This window comes from Ascaphus truei, chromosome 1 (genome assembly GCF_040206685.1).
Source record: "Ascaphus truei isolate aAscTru1 chromosome 1, aAscTru1.hap1, whole genome shotgun sequence".
Taxonomy (NCBI): Eukaryota; Metazoa; Chordata; class Amphibia; order Anura; family Ascaphidae; genus Ascaphus; species Ascaphus truei.
The window spans coordinates 84131718-84152478 of NC_134483.1; the positions used below are offsets into that span (position 1 = coordinate 84131718).

General features: G+C 42.6%; 1 protein-coding gene across 1 annotated transcript; it reads left to right on the forward strand.

Moving 5' to 3' along the window:
* Positions 1–2002: 2002 nt before the first annotated feature.
* On the forward strand, positions 2003–20239 carry CENPH (centromere protein H). Its single transcript, XM_075590597.1, has 9 exons — positions 2003–2320; positions 4430–4485; positions 5393–5438; positions 6032–6103; positions 7576–7632; positions 8143–8206; positions 8777–8828; positions 13057–13217; positions 14047–20239. The coding sequence occupies exons 1-9, from the start codon at positions 2160–2162 to the stop codon at positions 14137–14139; spliced, it is 762 nt and encodes a 253-aa protein (XP_075446712.1). The 5' UTR covers positions 2003–2159; the 3' UTR covers positions 14140–20239.
* The last annotated feature ends 522 nt before the right edge of the window (positions 20240–20761 follow it).

Below are 20761 nucleotides of genomic sequence, written 5' to 3' on the forward strand. Positions count from 1 at the left end.
TCCAAAAATGGCAGTTGGGACATCAGAAGTCATCTGAAATAGCAGTACCTTCCAGCATATATATATATATATATATATGTAAAAGGATATAAAAAAAAAACAGGGGGGGGAAGTCCATAAGCCCATAAACAGTAAGTATCAACAGACCTAATGCCTCTTTTGATATTATAGTGAAAAGGTGAAACTTATTTACATTTAAAAAGGAAGTTGCTTAGACACAAAAATGTCAGTTATGATGGAAATGGTAACTTAAACATATAGCATTACGGTGTATTTATTGAATGTTAGATGATGAGCAACTTTTGTAAGACAACATTGAAAATTAGTCCTCTATTGCTATGGAGAGCACAGCAACAGCGTCACAACAGCAACCTGTCATGGGATAAATACAAGTTTAGAGGGGAGCTATCTGCCTGACAGAAAACAGTTTAACGATAAGTAGTCATTCAATCCCCCAGGATGTACAGTATTAAGGGTGAATATCCAAAATAATTCCATTTGGAGCAAAATAGTATCCCTCTCAATCCCTGCTCTGGCTCTCGACACATGCTCCATAGCTTTTAGCTTTAGAGAAGCAACGGGATGGTTGTAATCTCTACAATGATTTATGAGCGTGGTTTCCTCTGTGGAATGTATGATCTTAGATTGTAAGCTCTTCGGGGCAGGGATTTCCTTTCCTATTGTCTGATTTTGCTACACTTATTGTATATTATTATAATTCCCTGTACTGTATTCTTTGTGAAGCGCTATATAAATAAAGACATACAATACAATACAATCTTGATCGTGTTCAATGAACCTAGTCTTTAGCATTCTATTGGTTTTGCCAATACAATAAAGGCCACAAGGGCACTTGATCATATGAATTTAATGTACGCGTGATTTTTTTAAATTTATTTATTTATTTTTTTGTAGGATTTGCCACTCCAAGGATGGTAAAAAGTTCACCAGTGTTAAGGCTGTCACAGACACTGCCGTTATTGCATTTAAAGCATCCAAATTTGGGATTGCTTAGGAAATGTGGTTTAGAATAATATTCTTTAGAGCAGTGGTGCGCAAACTGGGGGGCGCGAGACTTTATTGGGGGGGGGGGGGGCGCGGGCGCAGGCCACGAGGCGGTTAGAGGCCTTGCGCTCTGTAAATTTACTTACCGGCTTCTTGTCCACGCATCTCCATGGCAACGCGGCGTCAAGTGACGCACATTACCATGGAGACGTGACGTCACGAACCCACAGCATCATTTGACGCATCATTATAGGCCACAGGTAAGGGGGGCGCAGGGAGCTTGCGGTGCCCGGGGGGAGGGGGACTGAGGTGAGTCCAGGGGGGGGGGGGCAGGGTTACAGTGTGGGAGCGCTGAGTAATATATCTGAACCCTGTAGCGCAGTACAGTTAGCCTGCGCTTCTAGTGACAGCGACATTGCTTCAAAAACAAATGCATTGTCGACCCTTATAGACCAAGCGACGGCGCTACCAAAAATCTGGTAGTCAGTTATTTGATTTTCGGCGACGGTCTCTCCTTAGAGTTAGCCCTAATTAGCATGTCCTTTAATTTTCTCTGTATTAGAAAATCCGAAGTGCCTCGTGCCTCTCCTTTCCCAGCAATGATTAATAGTAGACATGACAAAACAATGTCGTTTCCTCACATTAGCGGCGCACGTTTATATGTGTATATTCCCTTCACATGATAGTAGGGCCGCACATACAGATGGTAATTAGTGGGATGCAATAAGTGGTTATAATATAGCAACAGGTCAGGAATCAGGGTGGCGGTGATTGCTAGAGAGCATGAAGTCTGTATATTGGGGCACCGAACATAGCACATAAGCAATGACGTGATTAAGTTAGTGACACGATGTATTTATACAGAATAATCACGCATGAGCGCTACTTCTGTGCTGCTTGTGCGGCGCATGCGCACTTCCGTTCCCTCCTGTCAGAGGGAGGGGCATCATTTAGGGGGCGGGGCTTACATCTAAGGGCATCATTCACCCATACGTTGCTGGCCACGCCCCCTCCCGGAAGCGCGAAAAAAGAACATTCAAACCTTTCCCCCCGAGCTTATAATAACGTTACCGGCGCGCGGCCCCCAGCGATCCCCGGCACTAGCCGGTTTGGTTCAATGACGTTAGGGTCCCGAGGAGGGAGGGGGGCCCGCCATGGACAATGTGACTAATTACCCAGAGGGGTGTCCGCCTCCCGGCCCGGGCCCGCTGGAGGCCATGCGGGAGCTGAGCGCGGAGCTGGGAAGGGTGTCGGTGCAGGGCGCCTCGGGGCCGGAGGAGGACAGCAGGCAGGGGGAGCTGCTGAAGCTGGTGAGGTGAGTGAGGCCCGGGAGGGGGGGGGGACTGAGGTGAGTGAGGCCTGAGGGGGGGGGGACTGAGGTGAGTGAGGCCTGGGGGGGGGGACTGAGGTGAGTGAGGCCTGGGGGGGGGGACTGAGGTGAGTGAGGCCCGGGGGGAGGGGGGGACTGAGGTGAGTGGGGGAGGGGGGGACTGAGGTGAGTGGGGGAGGGGGGGACTGAGGTGAGTGGGGGAGGGGGGGACTGAGGTGAGTGGGGGAGGGGGGGACTGAGGTGAGTGAGGCCCGGGGGAGGGGGGGGCTGAGGTGAGTGAGGCCCGGGGGAGGGGGGGGGCTGAGGTGAGTGAGGCCCGGGGGAGGGGGGGGCTGAGGTGGGGGAGGGGGGGGCTGAGGTTAGTGAGGCCCGGGGGGAGGGAGGGGACTGAGGTGAGTGAGGCCGGGGGGATGGGGGGGCTGAGGTGAGTGAGGCCCGGGGGGAGGGGGGGAGCTGAGGTGAGTGAGGCCCGGGGGGAGGGGGGGAGCTGAGGTGAGTGAGGCCCGGGGGGAGGGGGGGAGCTGAGGTGAGTGAGGCCTGGGGGGGGGACTGAGGTGAGTGAGGCCCGGGGGGAGAGGAACTGAGGTGAGTGAGGCCCGGGGGGGAGGAACTGAGGTGAGTGAGGCCCGGGGGGAGGGGGGGAGCTGAGGTGAGTGAGGCCCGGGGGGGGGGGGGACTGAGGTGAGTGAGGCCCGGGGAGGGACTGAGGTGAGTGAGGCCCGGGGAGGGACTGAGGTGAGTGAGGCCCGGGGGGGGGGGACTGAGGTGAGTGAGGCCCGGGGGGGGGGACTGAGGTGAGTGAGGCCCAGTGGGGGAGAGGGACTGAGGTGAGTGAGGCCCGGGGGGGGGGGGACTGAGGTGAGTGAGGCCCAGTGGGGGAGAGGGACTGAGGTGAGTAAGGCTCGGGGGGGACGGGGACTGAGGTGAGTGAGGCCCGGGGGGGGGACTGAGGTGAGTGAGGCCCGGGGGGGGGAGGGACTGAAGTGAGTGAGGCCCGGGGGGGGGGGACTGAGGTGAGTGAGGCCTGGGGGGGACTGAGGTGAGTGAGGCTCGGGGGGAGGGGAGGGACTGAGGTGAGTGAGGCCCGGGGGGGGACGACTGAGGTGAGTGAGGCCCGGGGGGGTGAGAGGGACTGAGGTGAGTGAGGCCCGGGGGGGGGAGAGGGACTGAGGTGAGTAAGGCCCGGGGGGGACGGGGACTGAGGTGAGTGAGGCCCGGGGGACGACGACTGAGGTGAGTGAGGCCCGGGGGACGACGACTGAGGTGAGTGAGGCCCGGGGGGGGGACTGAGGTGAGTGAGGCCCGGGGGGGGGGGGCAGGGTTACAGTGTGTGGGGCGCTGAGCCATATATCTGAACCCTGTAGCGCAGTACAGTTAGCCTGCGCTTCTAATGACAGCGACATTGCTTCAAAAACAAATGCATTGTCGGCCCTTATAGACCAAGCGATGGCGCTACCAAAAATCTGGTAGTCACTGTTATTTGATTTTCGGAGACTGTCTCTCCTTGTGGCCAAAGAGCTTCTCCGTCCCTCTGCCTTCCCCTTTTATGACGTCACTGGCCTTGTAGCCAGCAACGTCGCCTAAACTTGAATTGCAATTATCGCAATGGTGACAGGTAACGTCATCGGTCGTGTCGCCTGCACTATAAGCGCAGCCTTATTCTCTGCTTACTTTAATGGTGTTTCATACTATGGCCTCTGCTGTCCTGAGATACTTGCCATCAGTGTGCAGAGCTAATCAGAGGGTTATGTTGTAAGAGGGAGGGGAGTGGCTCAGTGAGTAAAAGACACTGACTGGCACTGAGAGTTTGAAGCAAGGGAGCCTGGTTCAATTCCCGGTGTCGGCTCCTTGTGACCTTGGGCAAGTCACTTTATCTCCCTGTGCCTCAGGCACCAAAAACATAGATTGTAAGCTCCACGGGCAGGGGCCTGTGTCTGCAAAATTTCTCTGTAAAGCGCTACGTATAACTTGCAGCGCTATAAAAGAACATGCTATTATTATTATATTATTATTAAGATCAGAGGGTTATGTAGTAACACTGGGGCGTGTGTTGCGGTTACATGATGCGACTCTGTTTTTGTTTGCCTCCTGTAGACTCCGAGAACAGGTGAAACATCAGCAGCTTGAGCTCCAGAACATGATAGAAGCGAGTAAGTTCTGATACTGGGCCATAGTCACATGGCAACATGCTTATCTGGGCCTTCTGTTCACATGTAAACACAACTTTGCTATGTTTTCATTGTAATCACGTGTAATAGAAGTGCTACACATTTCAAATCACTAAATGTATACATCAAGAGGCAGTTTTTTTTTCTGTGCTACATTGCGTCTTGTGTTTGTGTTGCTGAAAGTTTATGCATTTCTATCCTACAATCCTACAAGCACAGTATGTAGGATCCTACTTTTTTTTTTCTAGAATGACACACAGGGAAATAGTGCGAGTTTACCACGGCCATGAGACACAACGGGATTTAAACTGTGTTTAGCTATTTCAAAGACACTCAATTTACTGTTAGTCCAGTCTCTGAGACTTCCATATAATGCTTTTCTGTCAGTGCTGTGTATATTCCAAAATAAGGACAATCTGTTGATAAATTTGTCCTTATGCAAAAGAGAGAACCACTATGGGATATCGAATAGGAAATTAATATCTACAGTAGCCATAATTATTCAGAATAAAGCTGGGACTGTCGAACATAATTTAAAAGCAATGTGTAACTTTATCAGGTCTAGTGTAGGGGGTGCTACAAAAAAAGTCCTTCTATCCTTTAGTAAAAACGCTATACAGGATGTATGTTCAAAGATAAGATGAGCTCTTTTGTGGAACTGCAGATATGTCTGAATCTTATGAGGCTTTTCTATTAGTTCTGTTACTTTGACTGCTTTGATTTTTGGTGCACAAGCTGCAAACCAGGTGGTGACTATTGTTTTGTTCCCAGAACCCAACTTCAATGGAGTAGGGCCATTTCTAATGATCATAACCGGTCTATATATGGTTCAGTATGTCTATGCCATAAGTCTATAAAAAGCCTAATTTCATTATATTTATTTGTGCAGGTGACGTCTCTCCAGACTTTTTACCAGAAGAGAAGTTGGTTGAAACGTAAGCCTCTTATTTCCCTTCGCACAAGGATCCTGTAAACTTTTATCATATGAGATGATGGATAACCCACCCTCCTCTGCTTCATCTTATGTTTTTGACACTTCTAAATTAAAAAAAAGCAGAGGGATTATTATTGTGGTAGAAGTAGATGTTATTGACGACTTTGTTCTGGCTTCTGAAACAACCCAAAGCTGCCCTGTTTCCTCTGTTTTGATATGTAACGTCTGGATAGGTATGTGATATTCCAGAAGAATCACAAGCCAGAATGATTTCGTTTTGAATCTCAATGCAGTTCAGCCTCCCAGTGTCATACATTACATCACAAATATACAGTAAATTCATATTGTATCGGTCCAATAGTGCAAATGTATATTCATTCACACATTGGGCCTATATTAAAAATGTATATAGGCACCAAAGACCCTAACTGCTCTTATTTAAAAAGGGCTTATTCATATTTATGTACGGTCTTAAAATGGTAACATGAACACTAAAGAGAAAAAGATTTTTGAAGATTTTTAAAAGCTGTAACATTGTATGTTTTTGTTGTAGTTGATAGTTTAAGAATTGTCTGTATTTTTGTTTCCTGGCAGAACTCGGGAATTAGAGCAAGAAATTGAAAATCTTAAAGTTTCGTACCAAAACAAAACATTGGCGCTACAAAGGTAAGAAGATCAATTATCTTTGCGATACCCTCATCTTATTATTTTTTTTCACATCTGGCCTTCATATCGCGGTTGATTGGAAAAGTGCTTTCAGGTTTACAAAATAACGTTTTAAAGGTGTGTTTTTTTTTTTTCTCCCAAGTATGTTATTTATAAATTGAATAACAAAGTGCATTTGCTTTAAAGCGGCAATTAATAATAATTGTCATGTTCTAAACTTGGAGATCTTGCGCAGCTGATTCTCACTATTTTGAGCTTCAGCAACCCTCTTTCCTGTTTTATTGTGGAAGAGAATATCATGATTGCCTCATTCAGTTGTGCTAATAGAAAGCTGTTGTGTCGTTAGGACAATGAAGCTGTTTTCTTTTGGTTTACTGGTGGCAACATGGTACCAATGACACTAATGAACATGTATAATTCACGTGTCTGTTGCGCTCTGTATCTCCTACACATTTTTTCCACTCAGCCCTGCTGCACACGAGGACTTCCCAGAAAATAAATATATATTTCTTATGTTTTCCAATCCATATTGTTTGCATTTTACTTGAGGTCTATTTTGCGCAAATGTGCGGCCTCCTGCTAGTTACGTTGTATTTTATATTGTACAAGGGACCAAAATATCAGTCTGCCAGTTATGGTCACTTGCAGGCTAAGCTGATTTGCCACCTTCCAGTTACTGTATGTCCAGCTAATGACGTTTCCAAGGGATTAAACAGTACTGCTACTTACTCTGCATCGTCAAACGCTTTAGAAAGGAGTATCTCTACAACTGTTATGAGACCAAAGAGATTTGTGTTGATTCCTTAAAAATGTTTAGGGGACGACGACAACTGATTACACATCTTAATTGTTTAATTGTGATTTTTTTGTTTTTAACGTGCTTCCCTAAGTAAATCAAATAAATGAACGCTGCAAAGTATGAGGGAAATGAAAAAAAAAATAATTATGGGAGAAAAAAAATGTGTAAATAGTCCATTTAACATTTTGAGTGCCCCCAGAAATACTGTGCACGGCATAAGGGCCGGCATTCTCCGTGCCCTGTGATGTACAGGCTACGTCACGCATTAAGTGCTCATTTTCCGGGGGATATCGCATTCACCATTGAATGTGATCGCAACGGAAGTGGGTGTATTCATCACTTCCGTTAACTTCCTTGGGGCTCCCCACAACCACATGGTCGCTACATCAAGTGGTTAAGTGTCACTAGACCATTGCTGCCAGTCTTCCAGCACGCAAGGGGTGAACAAATTATTTCATGCTCTGTTATATTACATGTATATACATAGAAAATAAAACAAATCCTGGGGGGGGGGGGGTAGCTGCTTTAAATATTGTAACATTAAGCAAAATGCAACGCTTTTCAAGAACCGCTTTACAGATCATGTTTTGAAGCAATGCAGAAAGGAGATGTGACACACAGTAGACTCCCATAAATCTTGTGCTTTGTTTAGAAGATGTCTTTATCTTTGCAGGATTCAGCTTGTGCATGCCCTTCAAACTAAGATGCAGGAAAACAGCAGTGATTCCATGTAAGATTTTGAACATAGGCTTTTCCATATCTTATCTCTTTCTTTCACCAAATGACCATATAATTATTGGTGTAAACATTATCTTCTCATCTGATGTCAAAAGTCCCGAACTTGATAGATTATCCTGCTCAAATATATCACTTATTTAAAGCTTTGACTCATACTACATAAATTGGCGGTCTTTCATTTTGGGAATTTTGTTTCTTAATTAAGGATTGTGAAACTGTTCTACCTTTTTATAACTTGGTTTGCTAAGTGGTAGGTGATGCTTTATAAATCAATCAATGGCTATAGATAACATACACTTCTCACTGTTGATATACTTTCCAGTCACACCATTCTGTATTGTTACTTCATTAGAATAGTTTGACTTGCACCCAGGATTGTCCCTAGGGCATGAAGCTGAGCCTCCAGCATATCCTCAATCTGTGTTGTTGCTAATGTCATTATATTTATAATAGAGGATATGAAAATTATTTTACAGCTTGACAAGTTTTTTTTTTCTTTTAGGTTAATCCAGGACATGATGAAACACATTTTGGCGCTTTCTTCCTCAATACTGAAGTCACAGCAGGCAAGTGATTTAGAAAAAAAATGAAATAAACTGTATACTTTATCAAAACAGTAAACATTTCTGGTTTATACTTGAGTAGCTTTCGCTGCTAACTGCAGTGGGACTCTTGTTAAACGGTTGTCCTTCATCACAACAGATTCCTTTTCAGTTCATTGTCAACCACGTTGAAAATGTGTTCTTCTGGTCTGATAAACATGATCCAGAAACATTCTTTATTGGCTAACTGATATAGGCCTAGATCATTTTCATAGATACTTTTAAGAACTCTGGTCCCTTAATCCTGCTCTGTATTTACCAGTATCAATTTTTCCATAGTCCCCATCTTTGTTTTCCCCAGTAAAGCAGATAACCGCAAAGCCGTAGTTTTAAAATGATGGCCCTTATATTGCAGTTTTTATATGCTGTAGGCTGGTGTCCCATTTATAAAGAAATATGGGATGTGCATATTCTGAATTTGTATAACACTTGGGCATTTCATTTTGATGGGAATAGGGGAAAAGGTGCTGGTAATGGTAGGAATTATCTGCTTCAGCTGTGTACTGTTGGTAATTTAAAATTTCATTATTACAGGAGACACGAGATTTGGAAGAAAAACTATATGAAGTCAGAAAGAAGAGATTGGGTAAATACATTCAATGGATTATTATCTCAGCCTTGTTGAAACTGTTTTGGTTTTGTCATACATTGGCACATGCTCATGCTCAGTAGCACTCCTCTGATACTCATATGCTTATATATATGTTGTGGGTATTTTGGGGGTTTAATAGGAGCTTGTTAGGTGTCCAGTATGTTTTACAATTCTTGTCCAGCTAGTCATGGCTGATTGGAGGTTGGCAACCTCCTACTTAATTTAAGCTCACCCCCTCCCACATTTAAATGGTTATGGGCTCACTCCATAGCATCTTCCACTCAGGGGAACTTGCCTGCTTGCAGTTTGGCTGTGACATCTCTAATACAGAGTGCTTTTCCTGGTAATGTACAGGTTAATAAAAGCTTCAGTCAGACAGAACTTTGCAGCTAATATTGACAGATTTACTATAAATCATTCTTCCTGTTATTAAACAGGCTATTAAGAATTTATATTAGCGTTAGGGACCCCTGATATGTGGTCTGCCTTGGCGTTGGCTCAGGGGCTTACAACAATTTTGGCCAAAAATGTCAAACTAAAAGACCATTTACTTATTAGATATTTATCCATATATATTTAGGCACTGTACCGTGTATGAGTCTCACTAGATGTGCTAAAAACTGAGCTTTGTCTGTGTTTTATGTTATGTCTCTGGTTTTAATTACTATACAGCGGCTCATTTGATGAAGGAAAAAAAAAGTGGAGAATCTAATATATATATATATATATATACACACACACACACACACACACACACACACACACACACACACACACACACACACACACACACACACACACACACACACACACACACACACACACACACACACACACACACTATTTACCAGATGTTGGTCCGGAAAACAAAGACAGCACACAGCCAGGAAAGTACAAAAAAAAACTGTATTTATAAGAAGTACATGGCACTGCATCCAACGTTTCGGTCATCAGAGCGTGACCTTCCTCAGGCACGTCCCTGAAGAAGGTCACGCTCTGATGACCGAAACGTTGGATGCAGTGCCATGTACTTCTTATGAATACAGTTTTTTTTTGTACTTTCCTGGCTGTGTGCTGTCTCTGTTTTCCGGACCAACATCTGGTAAATATTTTTGTTCATGTGTGCATATGGGATAAGCATCAGTGGATCATCAGTTTACAGTGTGCCAACTGCCATTGTTTTTTGTATGTGTGTATGTATGTATATATGTATGTATGTATGTATGTGTATATATATATATATATAATGTGTGTACAGTATATATATATATATATATATATATATATATATATATATATATATATATATATATTTATATATATATATATTTATTTATATATATATTTATATATATATATATATATATATATATATTTATATATATTGCGTCACACATAGCATTTGTTAAAGGTGCTGTCCCAATTGACCATGGTAAACCATTGGCAGTGATAGGTGAAACATTTTGAATCAAATAAGTATTTTTAAATCATTTTTTCCAGTCTTTGTTCTCAGTTACAATGGGGACTCTGACAAGCGGGTGGGTGGCTCAGTGATGTTTGCTCCATCCCAATGACCTGATTGGTCAGATTTATGGAAACTCCCTTCCACAGATAAATGATCAAGGGGCTAGAGATACAGATCAACGAATATCACTGCGAAAAAAAAATGTAAAACTCTGGAAAATTAACTTTCAAAATGATGGAAAATTAAGTGTACTTGTCTGATTTCATAATACATACAAAATGTACTATGGCTTATCTAATACGACATAACTGATTTGAATTAAAAAAAAAGAGGAGTTCGAAGGTAATGCTCATTTTTAACGCAGCAGAACGGGCTGCATTGCATTTTTAAATGATTTTTGAATTACAGAATTGAAGCAGTGTGTCTTTGGAGCTGAACTGTCAATTTCAGATCCCAGGGCCCTCTGCTTCCAGAAATACTTACCTCTGTGCGGTGCCAGGATATCTATGCAAGCAGGGAATTAATGTGCCTAACATAATGGCAACTTTAAATATCCCACGGGCCAATAGGAAGCCGTGACATCATCCGGTGCAGCTTCCTATTGGCCAGCATGACTAGTAGCCTGTTCTGCTTTAAGATCTTAACCAATTCAACACATTGCCATTACTTTACTGGTTATGTCTGGTACTGCACCTAAACAAACTGCCAGATTTATTTATCTATAAAAATGTTTTAGCAGGAAGTAATTACATTGAGTTACCTCTCGTTTTCAAGTATGTCCAGGGCATAGAGTTATGATGACACATACATGGTTACATTAGGTGAAGAGTGTTAGACATTTTATATATGAAGACATTGCATGAACAGTTAAGGATAAAAATAAGTTCTAGGCGTATGAAACTGTTACAGGTCACATTAAAATGTGAGACAGCTTTTAGTTTTGAAAGAACTTAGACTGGTGGTGGCTTTGAGAATCTCTGGTAGATTGTTCCAGTTTTGGGGTGCACGGTAACAGAAGGTGGAGCGGCCGGATACTTTGGACCGTGAAAAGTCCTTTGGAGTCAGATCTCAGGTGATAAGTGCTGGGTGTAGTAGGGGTGAGGAGCTTGTTCACATAAGGAAGTAGCTTGCCCAGACAGTATTTGAAGGCAAGACAGAAGAGATATACTTTGTGCCTAGACTCAAGTCATGACCAATCTAGTTCTTTGAGCATTTTGCAGTTATGTGAGATGTAATTACATTGTTGGACAAAGCTGCATATTGAATTATAGAGGGTGTCTAGTTTGCTATGGTGAATTTTGATTTGTGCTGAGTTTTGTGAGGGGGCTCAAAACCTTATCTTAAGCTTTTCAAATTACATGTTTACATTTGGTTAAATGATTACATTGACACATTGACTCTTGGTTATGGCTAGTTGGCTGTAGTTGTAGTAGTAGTAGCAGCATAAGTGCCTATTTGAAACTTGTTCTGTGGTATAAATTTAGATGTACCGTAATTTCCGGTCTATAAGCCGCTACTTTTTCCCCACGCATTGAACCCCGCGGCTTATATTCAGGTGCGGCTTATATGTGAATTTTTCCCGCTTTCTGCTCTCTCCCTCCCTAGTAGCACTTCCTGCCTGCTGCTTGCTAGAGCGAGCGCGTGCACGCCTGCTTGGACGGCAGGTATTTACTGTGTAATGTGAGGTGCTGGGGGGGTTGATGTGTGGTGCAGGGGGGGGTTGATGTGTGGTGCAGGGGGGGGTTGATGTGTGGTGCAGGGGGGGGTTGATGTGTGGTGCAGGGGGGGTTGATGTGTGGTGCAGGGGGGGTTGATGTGTGGTGCAGGGGGGGTTGATGTGTGGTGCAGGGGGGGTTGATGTGTGGTGCAGGGGGGGTTGATGTGTGGTGCAGGGGGGGTTGATGTGTGGTGCAGGGGGGGTTGATGTGTGGTGCAGGGGGGGTTGATGTGATGTGCTGGGGGTTGATGTGAGGTGCTGGGGGGTTAATGTGAGGTGCTGGGGGCTTGATGTGAGGTGCAGGGGGGGTTAATGTGAGGTGCTGGGGGCTTGATGTGAGGTGCAGGGGGGGTTAATGTGAGGTGCGGCTTATATTCAGGTGTGGCTTATATATGGTCAAAATAAAAAAAAATCTAAAATTCAATGGGTGCGGCTTATATACAGGTGCGGCTTATATACAGGTGCGGCTTATATACAGGTGCGGCTTATATACAGGTGCGGCTTATAGTCCGGAAATTACGGTACTGCAATATACCTAACCACTTTTAATCCACAGGGCCCATATCTGTTCATTTCTTGATCCATTGATTCCAAATCAAAACCTTTCCTTTTACATTTTTTTTTAATTTTTTTTTTATTATTATTGTTGAGTTCCGTTATTTTAATTCATCTAGGTTGTGTAATACATTTCAAAGAACTGCTTTGGGAGAAGAAATCTTGAGCTTTGATTTTTAACATGCTGTTCCAACATAGGAGTGTTTCAACTGAATTGCAACTCGCATGTAACACTATTTACAGTTTAAATGTTTCATTTAATATATGATGGCTTTACACTGTTTTTGCTGGGTGTTTTTCATATCGGTATTTTTCCAGATGAAAAATAAAGATATATTTTTTTTTTTCAATGAGCAGTGAACAAGCAAAAAGACAAAGGCAGATTGATCCAGGAAAACAGGCACTGATGTGTATAGACAGTCACATTTCATGTACAGTACAAAATATTGTTTAAAGTAAACCATTTTTCTTTCCTGTCGCTGCAGTTCTAAAAGAATTGGGCTCTAAAATGATGTTACAAATGCAAACTCTGAAAAGGGACTGGAAGCAAGACCTGGAAGTGATAGAAAATGACAAACTAAAGAAGATACTTCAAATCCTTGAAAAGCAAATTCACATAACCACTGTGGTTCAATGTGTTTTTCAGGTATCCTTGGACCATCTCTTACACTTCTTCCCACTGTTTGCATCTCCATACCAGTGTTTGTTTCACTCTCAAGTAAAGTTTTGTTCCCAAGCTTTTTTTTTTTTTTTTTTTTTACTTAATGGCTCTACAGCAGCATCTCTCTACAACAGGACTCTTCCAGTACTTCTCCAAAGGGGCCAGATCAGAAAACATTTAAGAGTTGAAGGGCCACAAGCTTATTACAATGTCATTTTTTTAAAATACATTTAAAGAGTTAAATTAACATTTTGCAAGCATCTATAATATCTGTGCCATAATGTGTTTACATTACCGTAACGGGCAAGTGAGTTTCTGTGTAAAAAGAAACTGCACTTTGCTCCTAATCTCATACTACAGTAGCTGCTTAAGACAGCTGAGAGTCTACGGGCCACATCTGACCCACGGGCTGCCAGTTTAGGAGCTCTGCTCTATAGCATTGTTCAGCAATACTGATTTATAGCCGCAATTTATCAGATGGAAAATATTTCCTTTTTTATTATGCTTCAGCTCTGTAATGCTTTAGAAAAAAGGGTAGGTGAGATTAATGTAAAAAGGCATCATGGGACAAAGTGAATGGTGGATTTAACAGAAGAAGCTGTAAAAATGAAACTGACATAGTAGACAAAAGTGTTGACAATAGAAATATTACACTGGGGACTGATTTGCTTGTCTGGACTAACATGATTATTTTGGAATTGTCTTGCTGGAAATAGGATTTCTAGCCACTAATGTTGGATAAAGAGGGCATTTGTGTGGGAAATGTAAACGTTGACTTGTTAAAATCTTGCTTATATATTTCTTTATTTTGCAGAGCCTTATTCTTGGCAGCCGTGTTAACTGGGCAGAAGATCCAAAGCTGAAAGACATTGTGCTAAAACTAGAGCAGAATGCAGCATCATTATAACAATGTTGTACATACAACTTTTTATTTATGTATATATATTTAGTTTCATTTTTAACACAATATACCTTGTTTCATGGTATTTTGAAGGCTTTTTTTTTTTTTTTTTTTTTTAAATCCCTCACCTTCTTGAGGTTTACATGTTTGTTCTAATACAAAAATATCTGCTGGCAGAAAAGAAAATACATGCCAACCTATTTCATGGCTGTGTGGCTTTTAACTAAAACTGGCATTCGGTAAATAATATCTAATTAAATCTGCTGTAGCCTACCTAAGAATTCTGGAATACACTTCTATACACTGTTATGTTGTAGCAGTTATCAGTAATTCTGTGTTTTTGGTTTTACTTCTGCTGATATTAGATCCCAACCTTCATTTGTATTTTTTTCCTGTGATAAGTAGGCAGTTGGGGGTTGAGGAAGAATGCGATAGTTGGGTACTGGGAGCATGAGGGAAGAAGTGGATGGATGGGGGGGGGGGGGGGTGTAGGAGGAAGCAGCCTCCCACCTTAGGGTATGGGTAGGGTGATAGGGCCCTTAGGGACTAGAGCGGGACACTGGGGGCTGGTACCTTGTCTGTTCTGCATCCTGTTCCTTGTGTGGTGCTCTCTTACGGCCTAGTGTGCAAGTGCAACACAACTCCAATCTGAGAGAGGGGTTGAAACTGGGTGTCGCACATAGAAACGGAGTTGAAACAGGTCTGGAAAGGAAATTGAGTATATCCCTCCCTTCTTCCACCTCCCCTCCCCCCTTTGAAGGAAATAATCTGACATTTCTCAATGTTTATATTTTATTTAAGCAAAGCACACAATTGTCCAGTGTTGCCTCTGTGTGATAAGGACAAGCAGCCTGTTTTAGCCAAATACTCTTCCCCAAAGTGTGCTTTTTCTTTCGTTTGTATCCAGTGTCTACAGTTACTACCTTAAACATGTATTTGGTATCTCAGAAGGTATAGTCAAGATAAGATTTGCTTCTGTGGAGCTGTATTTCCATTCTGTCTTTTTCCTCCAGCCTTCTTGACCTCTGTTGCCTTCTAGCCTCATAATGAACATATTTTTGTGCAGGAATGCAGCACACCCGGTCAAACTCAATATCTGTTATGGGGGTTCCAAAGTCCAACACCCTGCAAGGGGACAGTCGCAGGGAAAACATTGTGACCTCATCTCCATGTCCCTTATTTCCCCTTACACACACTCACACATCCTTTTTGGTAGCTGGATTTGTGAAGATGGCTGTTAATGGGTAAATTCTACTCCCTTCCCTTGTGCTGAATCTGAAATTTATTAACATAATGGAAATTAACGGCAGTGTCCAGCTGTGTATCATCCTGTGCTGACATAACTCCTGTCCTGCCTTCTGCTCGGCTACTGCTGTTTGTGTCTAATCCTTCCTCCTTAACGGATTATAGGAGGTAGTGCCTGGCTCCCATACGCCTCTCTGCCTCCTATATTGCAAGTCTGCCTAGAGCTTAAATATTGTGTTGCCTGGTTACCAGGCTTGCAAAACAGAGTCATTCATTTCCCCCCTCCTTCCGATTGTGCCGTGGAAGCAAAGGATTATGGTGGTTAGGGCCTTTCTCCAACTCAGAGGAAAGCAGGCCCAGCTTTGAGCCTTGAGTCTCAATCTTGTGTTGCTTCATTGTGTCTCCCAATCCTAGATCTTAAAGCTTGTGTTTCTTAGCAATCAGGCCACAGTTTACAAGCCTGGGAGTGCAGAGGTGTCTTAGTACAGAATGGGCTATTTTAATTACAACCATCTTGCCACTGCTATTTGGCTGCAGCAGCTGCCGCTGCCGGCCACTTCTACGATAAGATAAGTTTTAGAGCAGGGGGTTCATTTTAAGGGGTTTAGCGGTTACGGTATTGGTTAACTTTAGGGGTTTTAGTGGTATGTATTTATATAGCCCATCTATGTACATAGCGCTTCAGTCGTAATACACGTGACCATAATATAACGCATAATGGGAATAAGCACTTGAGACAAAAGTAACTAAGAAAAATTAGCCTCTGCCACAAAGAGCTTACAATCGAAGTGGTAAGTAGGAAAAACATACAGAGATGGTAGGAGGGTGTTCTGGTAAATGCATTTGGGATGTATAGTATCAGCCATATGCTTTGTTAAAGAGGTGTGCTTTAAGATGGGCCTTAAAGGTGGCTAAAGAAAGGGTGTTACTGGGATATTGAGTTGAACGGCATTCAAGAGGTTTGGGGTAGTGATTGATGTGTGTTAGGCGGGAGAGGGCTTTAGATACTGAAGGGGATGATGAGAGATCCTTGAGCAGCAAGCTGGAGTCGGGGACGGTGTATAGCGAGAAATTAGGGCTTGGATGTAAGGCACAGCAGATGAGTGGAAACAAAAGAAAACAGCGCACAACGCCAAATAGTGAAGCAAATTCAACAATATATTATAGAATTAAAAAGGGGGTAATATATCTGCGTACATGAAAAAAGTTGGTAAAAGGCATGTAGTGTGTATCACACTGTTTACCACTCGGCAGCTGTTAACTGTAGAATCGGGTGCTTGCTTCCCTCTGCTGATGCAGCTCAGTTGATTCTGGGGCAGGACGTCAGTCTTTCACTCCCAAGGGGATTTCCCTTCATGCAGCCAGGTTCAGCAGCTGGTATTGGGGCTCGGTGAAATCGCTCCTGTACCTCGGCAGGTGTATCCTCTGCACAGAGGTTGAAACGCAGCTTGCTGGGGTGCCCTCAGCGTGCCACGATGCCGCTCCGTCGCGGGACGCTGTGTAATGACGTCACTGTCTACACAGCAGTGGTGGATTCAATAGGGAAGTTTGAAGAGTCTTACAAAGTCTCTCACAAGTGTCCAAAACAGCACACAGGATGAAATAAAAACAGGACAGGCCAATACATAGACAAAGACCAATGTAAGCAGATATAAGGCAATAGAATGTTACATCCAACTAGTTTCGTAGAATTAACTACTTCCCTGAAGTTGGATGTAACATTCTATTGCCTGCTGCAGACGCCATTATCCCCAACACGGTTATGTGGCACTTATTATTTAATGTATAATTATCTCACTGTGGGAGTTGTGGTTTAATTTTTTTATCACTAAATTGATGGTATAGTCACTGCACTGTATATATTTATACATTTAAACTTTATAGGTAGTTAGGTAGTAGCGCACAGTTTTGTTTTTTGTTTTTACAGCAGATGAGTATAGCCTTAAAAGTGAGAAGAATTGTAGGTGTAAAACTGGGCTTATTAGGATGCCAGGAGAGGGATTTCAGCAGGAGAGATGCTGTTCTGGATTTAGGAGAAAGTAGTGAAGTGTCTGTAGCAGCACTGTTTAGGATAGATTGTAGGGGAGGCAGTAAGGCCGGACAGAAGGTTACAATAATTGAGATGGGAGAGAATGAGGACCTGCGTTAAGAGTTTTAGCAGAAGAGTGACAAAGTAAAGGGCGTATCGTTGCAATGTTAGGGTAAGGGATTAACTTGAGAGATTTTAGTGGTTAGAGTAGGGGGTAGCGTTACTATTAGGGGTTTTAAGAGTAAGGGCTAAGGTTAGGGACTTTGTGGCAAAGCAGCCGATGGCTTAGTGTCCCTGCAGCGAAGTAATTTGCGGCTGGCGAAATGGCTGTGACCAGATGTCCTGGGCGGTCTTAGTATATGTGCTCCACCATCAGTTGCTCCCATAACCTGTCAATGTAGATTGAGACCTTGGCATCAATTTAGAGTCTGGGCTTGCTTTGCTATGGCAACAAATAATCAACAACACCTGCAGGGTGAAAGCAGGAAAGCACTCAGGAGTTCCATTGACAGCACCATGCTGCTCTGCGTATAAAACATCAACACACTGCGCTTGGCATGCCCTCTTCCTGCCCGCATAGGTCTTAATAATTTGTGTTATGTTCTCACTCAGCCCTGCTCCCTTCAATGCTGGACAGGCTAAACCCAAAAGGGTAAAACATACAGGACACCTGCAAGCTTATTGAACCCCCAAAATAACCACAACATATATATAAGCATATAAGTCACAGAGGAGTGCTACTGAGCATGGCAATATATATATGTAAAACCAGAGACAAAACATAAAACACAGACAGCTCAGTGCACATCCAGTGAAACCTATACACGGTATAGTGCCTAAATATATATGTATAGATATCTATAGCATCTCCCACTCTCAGGGGAACTTGCTTGCTTGCAGTATGATTGTGACAAATCTAATACATAGTGCTTTTATTTATTTATAAAATATTTTACCAGGAAGTAATACATTGAGAGTTACCTCTCGTTTTCAAGTATGTCCTGGGCACAGAGTTAAGACAAATAATACATGGTTACAAATACAGTTACATAAATGAACAGGGTATACATTATATACAAGACATTGCATGCAGAGTTAAAGAAAATATATATTATGGGCGTATGAAACAGTTGCAGACCAGATTAAAATGTCAGACCGCTTTAGTTTTGAAAGAACTTAAACTGGTGGTGGATGTGAGAGCCTCTGGTAGGTTGTTCCAGTTTTGGGGTGCTCGGTAAGAGAAGGAGGTACGGCCGGATACTTTGTTGAGCCTTGGGACCATGAACAGTCTTTTGAAGTCTGATCTCACGTGATAAGTGCTGCATGTGGTAGGGGTGAGGAGCTTGTTCAGATAGCTGGTAATGTACAGGTTAATAAAAGCTTCAATCAGACTTAGAACTATGCAACTAATTTTGACAGATTTATTATAAATCATTCTTCCTGGTAATGCACAGGTTATTAAGAATTTATATTAGTGTTAGGGACCCTTGAGATGTGGTCTGCCGTGTAGTGGCTCAGGGGCTTACAACACTTTGGCCAAAATGTTAAACTAAAAGACCATTTTATTTAATAGATATCTATACATATATATTTAGGCACTGTAGCGTGTATAGGTTTCACTGGATGTGCACTGAGCTCTGTCTGTTTTATGTTCTGTCTCTGGTTTTAAATAAAACCAAAAGGGCAAACGAGTGAAATTACTCTTATTTATATATTATGATAATGTTTCCTGGCTGGTGAGGGGTTAAGTGATGCTCTGGCAGAGGAGGTATTCGGTGTCATTTTCACTCTGTTACCGTCTCCAATCCCCCCTTAATACATGTTAGTTAATCCCCCCTTAATACATGTCAGTCTGTAGCAGGGCAGAGACAAAGTAGATTACAGAACCCCTGCACTGCAGAGGGACAGCTCCCTGGCCTGAACCTCTTTACTCTGCTTAGTGCCTAATCTCTTTTGCATCATGCTGTCCACAACACTGCCTCCTGTTCCTTATGTTGCGCTCTCATTGTGGCGCCCACGCTGATGTATTCTAGTTTGGTTGCATTGCCCACCCAGTGCAGTGACATTTTGCTCCCTAGATCTGGGTTCAAATTTAACCAGGCATGCAAGTGCAAGGAGAGATCTCAGGGATGTCTGTCTCGCCTTTAGCTGCCCCCTGTGAGAGTTGACCAGGAGACCATGAGAAGATCAAAATAAGGTGTCACGGTGAAACTGAGTCGATTGTTATGTATCCTAATTCCCATTGCCAAAAAGCTCTTTGGTGTGTTTTAATTATTCAGGAGTGTGTGTTTTCATTTTACTTTAGCTTGAACATATCCTAAGTAGTAGAACTGTACATGTAGCAACTACATTATCATTCTTTTGGAGCACAGGGCATGCATCTGCAGGATCCCTCGTCTGACTGTCCTGGATGAGACTAAACCAACAGCTTTGGTTTCTAATAAACAATTATTCACATAAAAGTCCAAATAGAATTTTCTAAATAGAAACATATATATATTATTTTTTTATGATGTGGTCTACCCTCCTCTGTTACAAAGGACTGGGAGATATCACATTCTTTATGCAATAGGATTTCTTACAAAACCCTCTGACAGAAAATGATGTAACACCTTTGGCGTCTGAGGCTTGCAATACATTGCAACGCAATGCCTTCAGGCACCAAAGGGCAACATAAATGCCATACAATTAAAACACAAAGGATAACGTCCATATGTGCAAGTATTACGTCCTTAGTAGTTCAAGTGGCTAGCTACTGTTGTTATAGGTTGACAATGACCAGCTGGCAACTTTGGCGGCCAAAGGGTTAATAAATCAATATGTTCTACATTGGTAATGTTTATTTTGTTTATTTTTGTAATCTGTTGTAGATTGGCTAGTCTTATATTGCCTATGTATATAGTGGTCATGATATACATATATAAATAGTAAGCCAGCCATAACGCCAACCGCGGGTAGGTGAAACAAATTGGCCATATTTTTGGGCAGTAGTCCAATATCTCTAGACATCAGAGTTTATAAATGAATGAGTATTTTGGCATTAACTACTTATTTGCATGCTTAGTTGCATTCACTGCGTTACAAATAACAGTCACAAATCGCTGTAGTAAAAGAAACCCTTATCACTGCTAATAGCTTTAGTGAATAGATCGATAAATACAATTGGCGTTAAACATAGATTAGATAACGGCACTTTTTTAATGTATGAATCTCTAGTGAATGATTATTCACATGGCTCCAAAGATGAAGCATATAGGAATAATAATTATATACATTAACAATCCACTTTTCGTTGCTCCTTATAAAGTTTAGAAGTTACCAGCATTTCATCCACACTTTTTTAGTTGACATGCT